At 42.0% G+C, this 14169-nt stretch overlaps 1 protein-coding gene across 5 annotated transcripts in view; it reads left to right on the forward strand.

Annotated features, from left to right (window-relative positions):
- The window catches only part of RUFY1 (RUN and FYVE domain containing 1), a 573324-nt gene that overhangs the window by 464874 nt on the left and 94281 nt on the right, over positions 1-14169 (forward strand). For all 5 annotated transcript variants that reach the window (XM_073573702.1, XM_073573703.1, XM_073573706.1 and 2 more), the window contains one exon: positions 7338-7457. In XM_073573702.1, the coding sequence (XP_073429803.1) occupies positions 7338-7457 (120 nt within the window). The remainder of the gene's footprint in view (positions 1-7337; positions 7458-14169) is intronic.

Genomic DNA, 14169 nt, shown 5'->3' on the forward strand with positions numbered 1-14169 from the left:
ACATGGACGCCGGGAAGATGGCCGCCGGTCCAGGGACGGCGCATGCGCAGGTTCAGATCTCGTCCCGCCCGCCTCCACCCTCACCCCACAGAGCCCACCTGCCCCAGCTGCCTCAGCCCACCTGCCCCAGCACAGCTGCCCCAGCACAGCCCAGCTGCGCCAGCACAGCCCAGCTGCCCCAGCACAACCAACCTGCCCCAGCACAGCCCACCTGCCCCAGCACAGAGCCGCCGCCACCGCACCAGCCTGGACCACTGAATGACCCCTGTGACCACTCCTCCACCTGTGCTGGATCCCTTCCCAGGTAAGCTGAATTCGGACTGTAAGACGGTCCCCCATTTGACACATTATTTTTTTCCCTATTTTCCTTCTGAAAATTGGGGTGCGTCTTATGGTTATGGTCTGGTGCGTCTTATAGTCCGAAAAATACAGTAATCCTATCCTGTGTGATACTGTCTGCTGAGCTGTGTATCTATTCCTCTCCTGTGTGATACTGACTGCTGAGCCGTGTATCTAATCCTATTCTGTGTGATACTGTCTGCTGAGCCGTGTATCTAATACTATTCTGTGTGATACTGTGTGCTGAGCTGTGTATCTAATCCTATCCTGTGTGATACTGTCTGCTGAGCCGTGTATCTATTCCTATCCTGTGTGATACTGACTGCTGAGCTGTGTATCTAATCCTATCCTGTGTGATACTGACTGCTGTGCCGTGTATCTAATCCTATCCTGTGTGATACTGGGCTCCCCCTGCAGTCTGTGTCAGATTGTGGTCTTTGTTGGCACGGTAATAAATTGTGTTATTTCCAGCTTTACAGAAGGACGATAACACCATAGAAATGATAAGAATAATAGGCCTCAGTTACCACAACTGTCTACAAAGAAAACTGTTGCTGATAGCAACCAATCACAGCTCATTTTTCATCTTTTAAACAGCTCTGGAACAGCGTGGCGAGTTTTGAGTGGCGACTTTTGTGTTTCGACTTTTATGTGGCGAGGTTGGTGTATGTGTGGTGAAATGTGTGCTGAGGGTGGTTTATATGTTGAAGCACGTGGTAGTGTGTGGCGCATTTTGTGTGTGTGTTCATATCCCCGTGTGTGGTGAGTATCCCATGTCAGGACCCCACCTTAGCAACTGTACGGTATATACTCTTTGGCGCCATCGCTCTCATTCTTTAAGTCCCCCTTGTTCACATCTGGCAGCTGTCAATTTGCCTTCACAGGTGTGCCCTGTCAGGTTTAATAAGTGGGAATTCTTGCCAACTTCAAAACAGTGCAGCCTTAATATGCGTCCCTATTCAACGCCGATAAGACAAAATAGTTCCGGACATTATAACCTCATAATATCAAATCCATATAAGGTTCATGATATTCCAAACATAATGCAATGACTGCAATTGCAAAAAAGGGGTTATTAACCCATAAGGCCTAGTAATCAAAATGCCCATAGGTGGGTGATAGTTACAAAAACAAAACTAAGAATAAAGGTGGTAGCTGAAAACAATAAACTAGGTATTAACAGTATAAGCTAGGTAAACATACTGACTCTTAATGCAAACTATCACAAATCTGAAAACTCTATATATAGCAGCTGTAATACAGTATTCAGTTGAAAGATCCATCTGGTTTCTTTTTGTAAAATCAACCTGTCCCAATTTCCACCCCTTGGTGGTTTGCTCACCCTCTCAATACCTGCAAACTTAATAGAATTGATGTTACCTCCTTGACATGTGTTAATGTGGCGTGAAATAGGGGTGTCCCTCTTATGGGTGATATCTCCGATGTGTTCCCTAACCCTGCGCTTAAATTCCCTAATAGTTTTGCCCACATATTCTTTACCACACAAGCAAGTAGCTTTGTAGATTACTCCTTTACTACTGCAGTTGATAAATTCTCTGATTTTGTATTGTTTGCCGTTACTGACAAAACTATTACCTGGAATAATATGGGAACAAACAACACAATGACCACATCTAAAACACCCTTTCACGTTATTGGGTAACCATGTAGTATTGTAGATAGGGTCCTGGAAAACGAGAAATGCCTTACCGTGGCTTCCATGTACACCTAACTTGGCCATTTTATGCGCTAAACTTTCTCAATTTTTCGTACTTCTAATGCAGTTATGCAATTCAATTTTCATGTTTGCATTTTATGGTGCTACAGTGTGCTTCCTTTTTTGTGTGAATTACAAATGTGCATGTGTCTGCACAAACGGTTGGAAACCGACTCCATGAGGATGGTCTGAGAGCCCGACGTTCACAGATGGGGGTTGTGCTCACAGCCTAACACCGTGCAGGATTCTTGGCATTTGCCACAGAACACCAGGATTGGCAAATTTGCCACTGGCACCCTGTGTTCTTCACAGATGAAATAGCTTCACACTGAGCACATGTGACAGACGTGACAGAGTCTGGAGATGCCATGGAGAGCGATCTGCTGCCTGCAAGATCCTTCTGCATGACCGGTTTGGCAGTGGGTCAGTAATGGTGTTGGGTGGCATTTCTTTGGACCATCCTCATGGAGTCAGTTTCTAACTGTTTGTGTGGACACATGAACATTTGTGGTCTGCTGGAGGTCATTTTGCAGGGCTCTGGTAGTGCTCCTCCTGTTTCTCCTTGCACAGAGGCTGAGGTAGCGGTCCTGCTGCTGGGTTGGTGCCCTCCTACGGCCCCCTCCACGTCTCCTAGTGACCTGACCTGTCTCCTGGTAGCGCCTCCAGCCTCTGAACACCTCTGAACACTACGCTGACAAATACAGTAAACCTTCTTGCCACAGCTCACATTGATGTGTCATCCTTGATGAGCTGCTCTACCTGAGCCACTTGTGTGGGTTGTAGAGTCCGTCTCATGCTACTACGAGTGTGATAGCACAACCAACATTCACAAGTGACCAAAAAATCAGACAGATAGCATTGGTACTGAGATGTGGTCTGTGGTCCCCATCGGCAGAACCACTCCTTTATTGAGGGTGTCTTGATAATTGCCAATATTTTCCATCTATTCTCTATTCCATTTGCACAACAACACGTGAAATTGATTGTCAATCAGTGTTGCTTCCTAAGTGGACAGTTTAATTTCACAGAAGTTTGATTTACGGTACTTGTAGTTATATTCGGTTGTTTAAGTATTTTTTTGAGCAGTGTATTTTTAATTATTTTCTATCAGTAGGGATCATGAACACCATTCATGTATCCTCACTATATTCATATTGATTGATTGTTGATATTCCTCTTGTGAATTTCTGTTTTGTCTTCAATGATGAGGATTTCTTTCTGTTTCACATAGACACTTGCAGCTGTTAATCTCCTACTCCACATGTTTAGAGAGAGCACATCATTTAAAGAGAGACCTAAAAGGAAATGACACACCACAAGAAGTAAGAGGCTAGCACCCTCCATTTATTTATTCTTTTTTTCAATGGCACATAGACAGACACATACATTTTTCTTCCCTTTTTTTGTTTTCCATGGGCTCATATTTGCCTATAAATTACAGTCTAAATATTATGTAAATAAAGAAATCTGAGACACAACAGAAGTTGGTGTAAAGGCCGCAGTGTTTTTTTAGGGTTACCTAAATTAAATTCAGATAATACATTTTAATCAAATATGTAATAATTACCGTATATACTCATGTATAAGCCGACCCCCCCTAATTTTGCCACAGAAACTGGGAAAACTTATTGACTCACGTATAAGCCTAGGGTGGAAAATGCAGCAGCTACTGGTGAATTTCAAAAATAAAAAGATACCAATAAAAGTAAAATTGAGACATCATCCTAAAATGCTCCATAGAATAGGCCCCCTTAAGATGCTCCATAGAATAGGCCCCATATGCTGCCCCATAAGATGCTTCATAGATTATGCCCTCATATGCTGCCCAATAAGATGCTCCATAGATTATTCCCCCATATGCTGCTCCATATATTATGCTCCATAAGATGCTCCACAGATTATGACCCATATGCTGCTGCAAATAAAAAAAAAAATGACATAATCACCTCTCCGTCGCTGGGAGCCAGATGCCAGTGTGCTGAGCAGTCGGTGACACCGACGCGCTATGGGGAACAGGTGCCGGTGTCACCTCTGGCTCAGTACCAGTCACCTGAGATATTCACCTGTCCCCAGTCCCACGCTGCTCGCCGCTGTCTGCCGTGTCCTCTGTCAGTGACATTCAAGCAGCAGAGGGTGCGGCGTGCACTAAGTCATCGCGCCCTCTGCTGCCTGAATGTCACAGCCAGAGGACGTGGCAGACAGCGGCAAGCAGCGTGGGAACGGGGACAGGTGAATATCCCATATACTTACCCCCCGGCGCGGTCTCTGCAGCCCCGTTGTCCCACGGCCTCCAGTGCCTGCCTTCAGCGGTCACGTGGTACTGCTCATTAAAGTCATGAATATGTGCATATTCATTACTTTAATGAGCAGTGCCACGTGACCGCTGAAGACAGGCGCCTGAGACCATGGGACAAGCAGGGGGGCTGCAGAGACGCGCCAGGGGGGTCAGTATGATCTGACACTCCCGCTCCCCCTCCCCTGCTGACCCCCTGGCGTATATGACTCGCGTATAAGCCGAGAGGGGAACTTTCAGCCCCAAAAAATGGGCTGAAAATCTCGGCTTATACGCGAGTATATACAGTATACCAAAATTACCTCAGTACATTAAAATCCTGTCCACCCAGCATTAGTTGAATGACCCCCCTCAAAAGAAACACCACGACAAGAAAACAAATAACAATAAAATAGGGGCGGGTGAATGGGGTGATGCTTCCGTGTAGAAATCTTCAGTCCGACAGCTTCAGATCCAGAAAGCAGAGGTTTAAAACAATAGATGCCCGTTTCCTGCCTAAACTGCCAACTGCCAATCAAATTCCTGTTACCAAAATCTGCCTTATCACATGACATACTGAAGAAACCTCTAGAAGGTTGATACCACTAACAGAACCTTATGAAACAGGGTGGGTGGATGAAAATGAATGATAAATGGAATGTACCCCATTAATAAAAACTAATAACATTAAATTAATAAAGGCAAAATGATCCCAAGTGCCCCCTTTGATGAAATATTACGGGGGCTCACATTCTTTGACATTTTTGTCCAACTATTCATATGTAGTGACAAAAGTAACGATGCTTAATGGATTTTATTTATTTTTGATATGTTTTGTTAAATGTTGATGTAGACATATACCACAATTGATTCTTTTCCTCACCCCTTTGCTTTAACACCCTTATTTGAGTTTTTTAACCACGTGTACAGTTGTGGCGAAAAATATTGACACCCTTGCAATTCTGTCAGATAATACTCAGTTTCTTCCTGAAAATGATTGCAAACACAAATTCTTTGGTATTATTATCTTCATTTAATTTGTCTTAAATGAAAAAAACACAAAAAGAATTGTCCTAAAGCCAAATTGGATATAATTCCACACCAAACATAAAAAAGAAGGTGGACAAAAGTATTGGCCCTGTTCGAAAAATCATGTGATGCTTCTCTAATTTGTTTAAGTAACAGCACCTGTAACTTACCTGTGGCACCTAACAGGTGTTGGCAATAACTAAATCACACTTGCAACCAGTTGACATGGATTAAAGTTGACTTGTGTGTACCACATTGAGCATGGAGAAAAGAAAGAAGACCAAAGAACTGTCTGAGGACTTGAGAAACCAAATTGTGAGGAAGCATGAGCAATCTCAAGGCTTACAAGTCCATCTCCAAAGACCTGAATGTTCTTGTGTCTACCGTGCACAGTGTCATCAAGAAGTTTAAAGCCCATGGCACTGTGGCTAACCTCCCTAGATGTGGACGGAAAAGAAAAATCGACAAGAGATTTCAACGCAAGATTGTGCGGATGTTGGATAAAGAACCTCGACTAACATCCAAACAAGTTCAAGCTGCCCTGCAGTCCCAGGGTACAACCATGTCAACCCGTGCTATCCGTAGGCATCTGATTGAAAAGGGACTGTATGGTAGAAGACCCAGGAAGACCCCACTTCTTACCCCGAGACATAAAAAAGCCAGGCTGGAGTTTGCCAAAACTAACTTGAAAAAGCCTAAAACGTTTTAGAAGAATGTTCTCTGGTCAGATGAGACAAAAGTAGAGCTCTTTGGGCAAAGGCATCAACATAGAGTTTACAGGAGAAAAAAAGAGGCATTCAAAGAAAAGAACACGGTCCCTACAGTCAAACATGGCAGAGGTTCCCTGATGTTTTGGGATTGCTTTGCTGCCTCTGGCACTGGACTGCTTGACCGTGTGCATGGCATTATGAAGTCAGAAGACTACCAACAAATTTTGCAGCATAATGTAGGGCCCAGTGTGAGAAAGCTGGGTCTCCCTCAGAGGTCATGGGTCTTCCAGCAAGACAATGACCCAAAACACACTTCAAAAAGCACTAGAAAATGGTTTGAGAGAAAGCCCTGGAGACTTCTAAGGTGGCCAGCAATGAGTCCAGACCTGAATCCCATAGAACACCTGTGGAGAGATCTAAAAATGGCAGTTTGGAGAAGGCACCCTTCAAATATCAGGGACCTGGAGCAGTTTGCCAAAGAAGAATGGTCTAAAATGCCAGTAGAGCATTGTAAGAAACTCATTGATGGTTACCGAAGTGGTTGGTCGCAGTTATTTTGGCTAAAGGTTGTGCAACCAAGTATTAGGCTGAGGGTGCCAATACTTTTGTCTGGCCCATTTTTGGAGTTTTGTGTGATTTTTCCCTCCTCACTACTTTCACTTTCCATAGATCACTGTTCAGTGTGTGTCTGGGGGAGGAGCAGCTGGGTGGTCTGCTCTCTGCAGTGAGGCTGCTAGAGGGGGAGGATTTGTTACGGTGTGATGAGAGCTTCTTCATGTGGATGGGGAGGGCCTGTACCTATGGAGGGTGGGGTTGTTGCTATAGAGGGCATGTTTGGAGTAGAGTAGGAGGTTATGACTAGTTCTCATTTCAATGCCAGAACACCCCCCCTTGGACGTTCTGTTCAGAATATCTAGAAAACCGTGCAAACTAGTGAAACTAGTGACAGAAAGTAAATTACTTATTGTTATAATTCTGCAGCCCAGATATGTACTGAGATTATGTGAAAAGCCTGGACAACCCCTTTAAAGATAGGTACGCGGGATGCATACGGAAGTAGGCGGAGCTTATGGGTGGAAATACACAGCCATACGCAGACCAGCCATAAGCAAGTGTGTACTTGGCCTTAGACAATTTCAAGTGTCACAAGTACTATAGCTCATGTGAGAAGTTTGTGTGATCTTTTTTGTATATTTCGGAGATAAATTAATCTGTTTGAGGTTGAAAGTCCTGAACGATTTTTATATCTCAAATTCTTTGTTTCTCTTAGACTACAAGAATCTGAAAAAGGTAGACAAGAATCTGAAGAAATTTATATTAAAATGAATAAGGATGTGGAATCTAAAACAGAAACTTTGAAACAGCATCTTCAAAAGTTGGACTCACAATGGTAAAAATGAAAATTAATTTTCCTACAAGGCATGTTAAATAGTTAATTAGTTGAAAAAGACATGTGTCCATCCAGTTGAACCTTTCTTAACCAGCCAGGCTATGTGCACACGTTTAGTAAAATTTCTGCATCATTTCTGTATCTCTTGGCAGGAAAAACGCATGTTTTTTCCCTGTGCTTTTGACAGATTTAAGTGAAATAAAAAAAACGCACAGAGAATTGACATGCTGCGGATTATTTTCTGCACCAAATCCGCAAGTCACAAATAAGCAACATGTGCATGACACGTCGGGTGTCTCATTCACTTTGCTGGCATCAGGATTGCTTCAGGTTTTGCTAGCAAATTTGCATGGCAGAAATTCACCATATCTGCAATATGTATATGTTTAAAACAAGCTACATCCCGGGGACAGGGGTTTTCTGAAAATGGAAAACCCCTTTTTAATCATTTATCAACAGTAGGCGTAATAGTATGTCTTATTTGGGAAGATGTTCCTGTCAATAAATCTACCCCAACATAGTCCACACCCTGTATACAGTACGCAACATGCTGCCATTACTCGCCCAACGAGCGGGTTGATGAGCCCCCAAAGTACACACTACTGTCCAACACTTAAAAAAGGCCAAACTCTTAAAGGGTAAGGATTCTTTGGAGCTTACAATTACCAAACTTTTAGTTAATAAGTATTTACTACAAGAGATGAATCTTGTTGCTTTTGGTTCCTGTAAACGTCATGGCCTAGCCTGCAATAATAGTTCCAAGTTTTTGTGGTCGGAAATGCAAAGTTAACTGTGTGGATGTTGCATTCCCATGTCGTAACCATAATTTGCTAATGAGTGTCCAAGATATTTTAAATGAAATGTACTTTGTTTAGGGGAAAACCCCTTTAAATACACTGCAGGGTGCAGTCTATTAGAAAAGCAATCGGACTATTCAATGTTCAAGCTCCATAATGGGACAAAATAAAAAGAAAATTCAATAATATTTGTAAAAATAAAGAACAAAAAAACGGAAAAAACATTTTAACATTTTTAAAACACATTTTTAATACGTTTGGTATTGGTGTGTCCATAACTGCCCAAACTATAGAACTGTCAAAATATTTAACTCCTATATTGATCATTGTAAAAAAAAAAAAAAAAAAAAAAGAAAACACAAAAAACATTTTTTTGCTCATAACATTTTTTTCCAACATAACATTTCCGCACAAACAGTAGAATAAAACGTGATGAAAAAATCATATGTAAAGAAAATTTTTATTACTAAAAACATCAACTCATTCTGCAAAAAACAAGCCCCACTTAGATGTGTTGGCAGAAAAATAAAAATTCTTGCGTTCAGAAAAGAAGGTTGCGAAAACTATTTTTTTTTATTATTTTGCAAAAAAAAAAAGCAAAACATAAGAAAAAAGATGCAAATCTAGTATTACCTCAATCGCAAGATGCCAAAGAATAAATTTGCCTTATCACCTGTACTGCTTGATAAATGGCATGAATATAATGAAAAAATAAACTAAACAAAAACAATTGTTTTTTTCTGCTGCCCCAAAAATTAGAATAGAGTGATCAAAATATGTAATGAGCCCCAAAGTGGTACCAATAAAAACTTCCTCATTCCTCAAAGAAACAATCCCATACACAGCTGTGCCAAAAGAAAAATAAGTTTAACCTCTCATAATATGGTAAAAGAAACACAAGTTGGCTTCTAAAAATAAAAAAAGAAATAAAAAAATCGGACATTGCTGTAATTTTCTAACCCAAAGAATAGTTACCTGATCATTTGAATATTATGAATAACAGCACAAGACATCCTGAACAGCTGTTTGTTCATTCTGCCTTTCCAAAATTAAGAATAAGGCTCTTTTCTGTGCTCTACACTGAGCGCTTTCCTCAGGATTTCCGTATATATCTCCAAAAACCAGGAATCAGACTAAACCCCTACTGGAACCATTCACTAGGAGCCAGATGGATTCATTTTGGACTTTCAGACCAGCAGAAAAGTGCTGTTGACTTTTGTAAACCTCCTAAGAGTTAGACGACACTGGTTTAGAGGCCAGACGCAATTCGGTGTGACCCAGTATGTCACACTGAAGCAAATAATTCCAGCGTCTGTTTCATCTGAATCAGGTTTTTCACTGTAGACAGAAGACTTGATGCAAGTCCTCAGCATAGAGCACAGAGTACATTTGAAGCTAGCTAACTTAAAAGCGATCCAAAATGTGTTTTATCTAAAAACGATACCAATTAAACTTTAACCCATACTTCTAAAAACAAGTCTCCACTCAGGCTTAAAACATGTCAATGGAAAAAAAGGAGTTTCCACATCAGTGGTAGCTTAAAAGCTTTGGAAAAGCAACAAGACTCCCTTGACCATCCACCCCCACACCATCCCCTCTCCATAAAAAAGAAAAAAAATCAGCAAAATCTATTCTTTCAATGCCATATGATCCTCTTCCCTTTTTAGCCCCATAGTGCGCCTAGTAGCACAGTGGCTTGCAGCACTGGGGTCCTGGGTTCAAATCCCACCAAGGACAACATCTACAAGGAGTTTGTATGTTCTCCCCATTTTTGCGTGGGTTTCTGCTGGGTAATCCGGTTTCCTCCCATACTTCAAAGAAAAAAATGATAGGGAATCTAGATTGTGAGTCCCAATGGGAACGGCGCCGATAATGTCCGGAAAGCGCTGTGGAATTCATGGCACTATATAAGAGAGTAAAATAAATAGACAGCAATTAGCATCCCTGTGTATGGTTTTGATGTAGCAAGGAGGACAAATTTAACAATTTACAAGATCACATGTCTCTACAGTAGAAGCACGAGCTGGACTCAATGTATTGGGCACTAAATTTGGTAAATTTTCAATTTTCACTCTGAAACATTAATTGGCTGCGTATTTCTAAAAAATAGCTGTGTGGTTAAGATGATCACTGTACCCATAGATGAATTTCCAGATTGGGGGGGCAAACTTGTTGGGTGCTTTTTTAGCACCTTATGATGTCTGCAAACGGTACCCACAAATTATTCCAGGAAAATCTATGCTACAAAAGTCAAATAGCAGTCCACTTTTCAGCCCTGCTATTTGCCCAAACAGTGGTTTCCAATCTGTGTAACAAATTGATTGAGGGGTCTGTTTTCTAATATTGCACTTGTATAAAAGAGAAATCTAATTGTGGAGACACGGCGGTTAGTGGGTACTCCTTGTTCGCTGGCCTGGCTGCCTTTAGAAAGACTGCATGGACTCATCCCTCTGAACGCCCGCACTCCTTCCCCGTGGTAGAATGCTACTCAGACAACACATGGTGAGGGTAACACAATATTTACTTTATTGAACCACCAACAATAATAATAATAATCTAATTTTTATATATCGCTAACATATTCTTTACAATTTGCACAAATTATCATTGCTGTCCCGATGGGGCTCACAATCTAAATTCCCTATCAGTTTGTCTTTGGAGTGTGGGAGGAAACCGGAGTGCCCGGAGGAAATCCACGCAAACACGGGGAGAACATACAAACTCCTTGCAGATGTTGGTCCTTGGTGGGATTTGAACCCAGGACCCCAGCGCTGCAAGTCTGCAGTGCTAACCACTGAGCCACTGTGCTGCCCTATAGCACAGTCAGAGCAAATACACAAGATAGTGCAAATGACACTCACCTTTCCGCTGGCTTGCCGGGAATAGAGCAGCTGCGACTTCAGGGCATCCAGGGCCTACTATCCCAACCAGTAGCACCCCACTTTTGGAGGGCACCCACAGAGAGGAGGTAGTGCAAAGCTTAGGAATATGACCAAGTGCAGTGAGGTATGTGGCCAGGTCATCTGATTGTCTCAACCTGGATTCTCCAATCGTCTTTGAAGGTTCAGAGATGGTCACTGGAGCAGATCTGTATTCTTCCAGCTGTTGCCATGTTCCCTTAACCCCTTTCTGCCAATGGACGTACTATCCAGTCCATGTGACCTGGGCTTTACTTCACATGGACGGGATAGTACGTTATAGTCGATCGGCCGCGCTCATGGGGGGAGCGCAGCTGGGTGTCAGCTGATTCACACTAAGTGCCTGGAGCGGTCACAGACCACTCCCGGCACTTTAACCCCTGGAACACTGCGATCAAACAAGATCGCAGCATTCCGGACCTGGCAGAGGGGTTGACAGCCCCTCTGCCTTTGGATCGGAGACCCCGCGGCACGCTGTGGGGTCCCAATCGCTGCCATGGAAACCCGGGTCTCCAGAGCTGAGAAACTTCCTGTTATGTGCAGTGCATGTCAGGAAGTCTCTCAGTTCTGTGTGCACAAGAATTCATCGCTGACAGCTTATATGGCATGCAGATACTGCTTTAACGGTTACAGTAATACTTATATTTTAATGTCTGTCGACATGGAGCCGGAGGTAGCTACATTATGAAAGAGTCTACAAGCAGGCCGGGAGGATGTAGACAATTATTTTAAGGAGTGTGAAACGTGATGAGGTGCGAACATTAAGCACGAAGTAATTAGAGTATAAACTTACGAATCTGGCTGAGAGAGAAATTAAATTATTCTGGACAAACAATTCGCTGAAATCATATAGTGATTGTGGACGGGTTCCACGAGGTCTACGAGTTATGAAAGCCATTTCTAACTTCAATGATAATGAGTCTTTTCGTGTGGAGTGGGAGAAGATTTTATTAAAATGCTCACAGGATTTATTACAGTTGGCGTTAACCACTAATTTGCAGAATTATGACATGGTGAAAACCGATTTACTGGAATCACAGGAAGAATTAAAATCTAGGCTAACTGAGAACCAGTGGGTGCAATTCAATAAAAAACTGGATAATAAACTTTTACCTATACAATCAGAGATTAAATCCAGAAAACGTGATAAGTTTCTGAGGGATAAAAATGACTTTGCTACTGGCCAGATTTTTAACTGGAATAAACAACAATCCAGTTTTGGTTCTAATGTGGGACAGTTCAGGAAAAATAAACGCATTGGTAATAAACAGAAACAGCATCTTGTTAAAAAAGATTATATTACTACGGACTCTGATTCCAGTGCAGGTGAAGGAATCAACAGTGCTTCCACCTCTCCCGGTCAGCAGTCAAGGTTTAATGATACCGTAGCTGGAGCAAGTGCCCCTTTAGGCGGAGAATCAGAAGAGGAGGAAGGAAGGCACAGTTTTCGATTATCGCAAGAGAAAACAAGTCTCATGGAGACAGAAGTATTAATGGACTCACAAGTATTGTCAGTAATTAACCTTACAGAACATGTCTTAGATCAAACACATTTGTCGTTACTATCCAAAGGTCTCAATTTCTGTATACCACAGAATTTCGATTTGACAGAATTTAAAATAGATCTATTTAAATGAACAAGAAAAATTCATTTGTACAAGAATTTCTTGTCCAAACCCTCCGGTAGTGTTCTTTTACCAGGGGAAACACCCTGTAAAGTTGGACCATTAGGTTTTATGGCAGGTACGGGTGCCTTGGCAGACATACAACGAGATGCGGCTTTTCTGCTTAGTATAACGGATTCAGAAGAATTGGGTAGTACTGTAGTACAGCAAGCACATACACCGTTTATGGGAGGGGTTCCCTCTCAACATATGCCTCCTATATCTCCGGGCAATCTTATTGATGTCTTTGAGGCGCAGGTTATTAAAGATTTAGAATCTGCCATTTATCCAGTAATACCCTCCAATTTAACAGTAAGAGAGAGGAGAGCCATGAAAGAAATAAAAAATTGGTCTGACACTGTTGTGAGACCTTCTGATAAAGGAGGAAACACTGTTTTGTTACCTAAGGAAATGTACTTTTCTGAGGCATATCGGCAGCTGTCTGATGCAGTAACATATGTCAAACTGAAAGCGGATCCTACATCTAAGTATATCGGGGAGCTGAGATCGTTCCTTAGAAAATATGTAGAGATGAATGTCATTTCCCAAAATAAGGCAGAAAAATTGCTACCAGAGTACCCTTTGCGTCCTCACTGTTATCACATACCAAAGATTCACAAATCTGCTTCTTTTCTTCCGGGACGCCCAATCGTTTCTGGGATAGGATCTGTTACAGAACCCCTGTCCCAGTATCTTGATTGGTTGCTACGTCCCTTGCTGGCGGATATCCCGTCTTACATTAAGGATACTAATACCTTTTTACATGTGATTCTAGACTTTGTCTGGCAACCAGGCTTCATGCTGGCATCTATAGACGTGGAGAGTCTGTATACCAGAATTCCCCAGAAATTGGGGGTGAGTAGCATTAGAGAGATTTTAAATGCTACGGGAAAGGAGCAGAATTTTGTTAACTTTGTGTGTGAATCCATTGAATTTATACTCATGCATAACGCTTTCATATTCGATGCATCTTGGTATCTGCAAAATGTAGGTACTGTGATGGGTACTCCCGTAGCATGCACTTTCGCCAACTTGTTTTTAGGCGCCTTGGAAGAAAAATATGTATATAACACCAATCGATTTCTTCCACATAGCAAATTATATTTGAGGTACGTGGATGACGTGTTCATCGTGTGGGATGGTTCCTGTGACATTTTTGCAGAGTTCATCACACATCTCAATGACGTCAACCAGATGAACATGCTATTCACGTACAATTTTGGAGGTTCACGGTTGGAGTTCCTTGATGTATTAGTGGAAATAAAAAATGATAAAATATGTACGTCAGTTTTTAGGAAACCATCCGCGACTAATTTAATACTGCATCATGACA

This window comes from Dendrobates tinctorius, unplaced genomic scaffold (assembly GCF_039654945.1).
Source record: "Dendrobates tinctorius isolate UK_male_01 unplaced genomic scaffold, ASM3965494v1 ptg000036l, whole genome shotgun sequence".
Classification (NCBI taxonomy): Eukaryota; Metazoa; Chordata; class Amphibia; order Anura; family Dendrobatidae; genus Dendrobates; species Dendrobates tinctorius.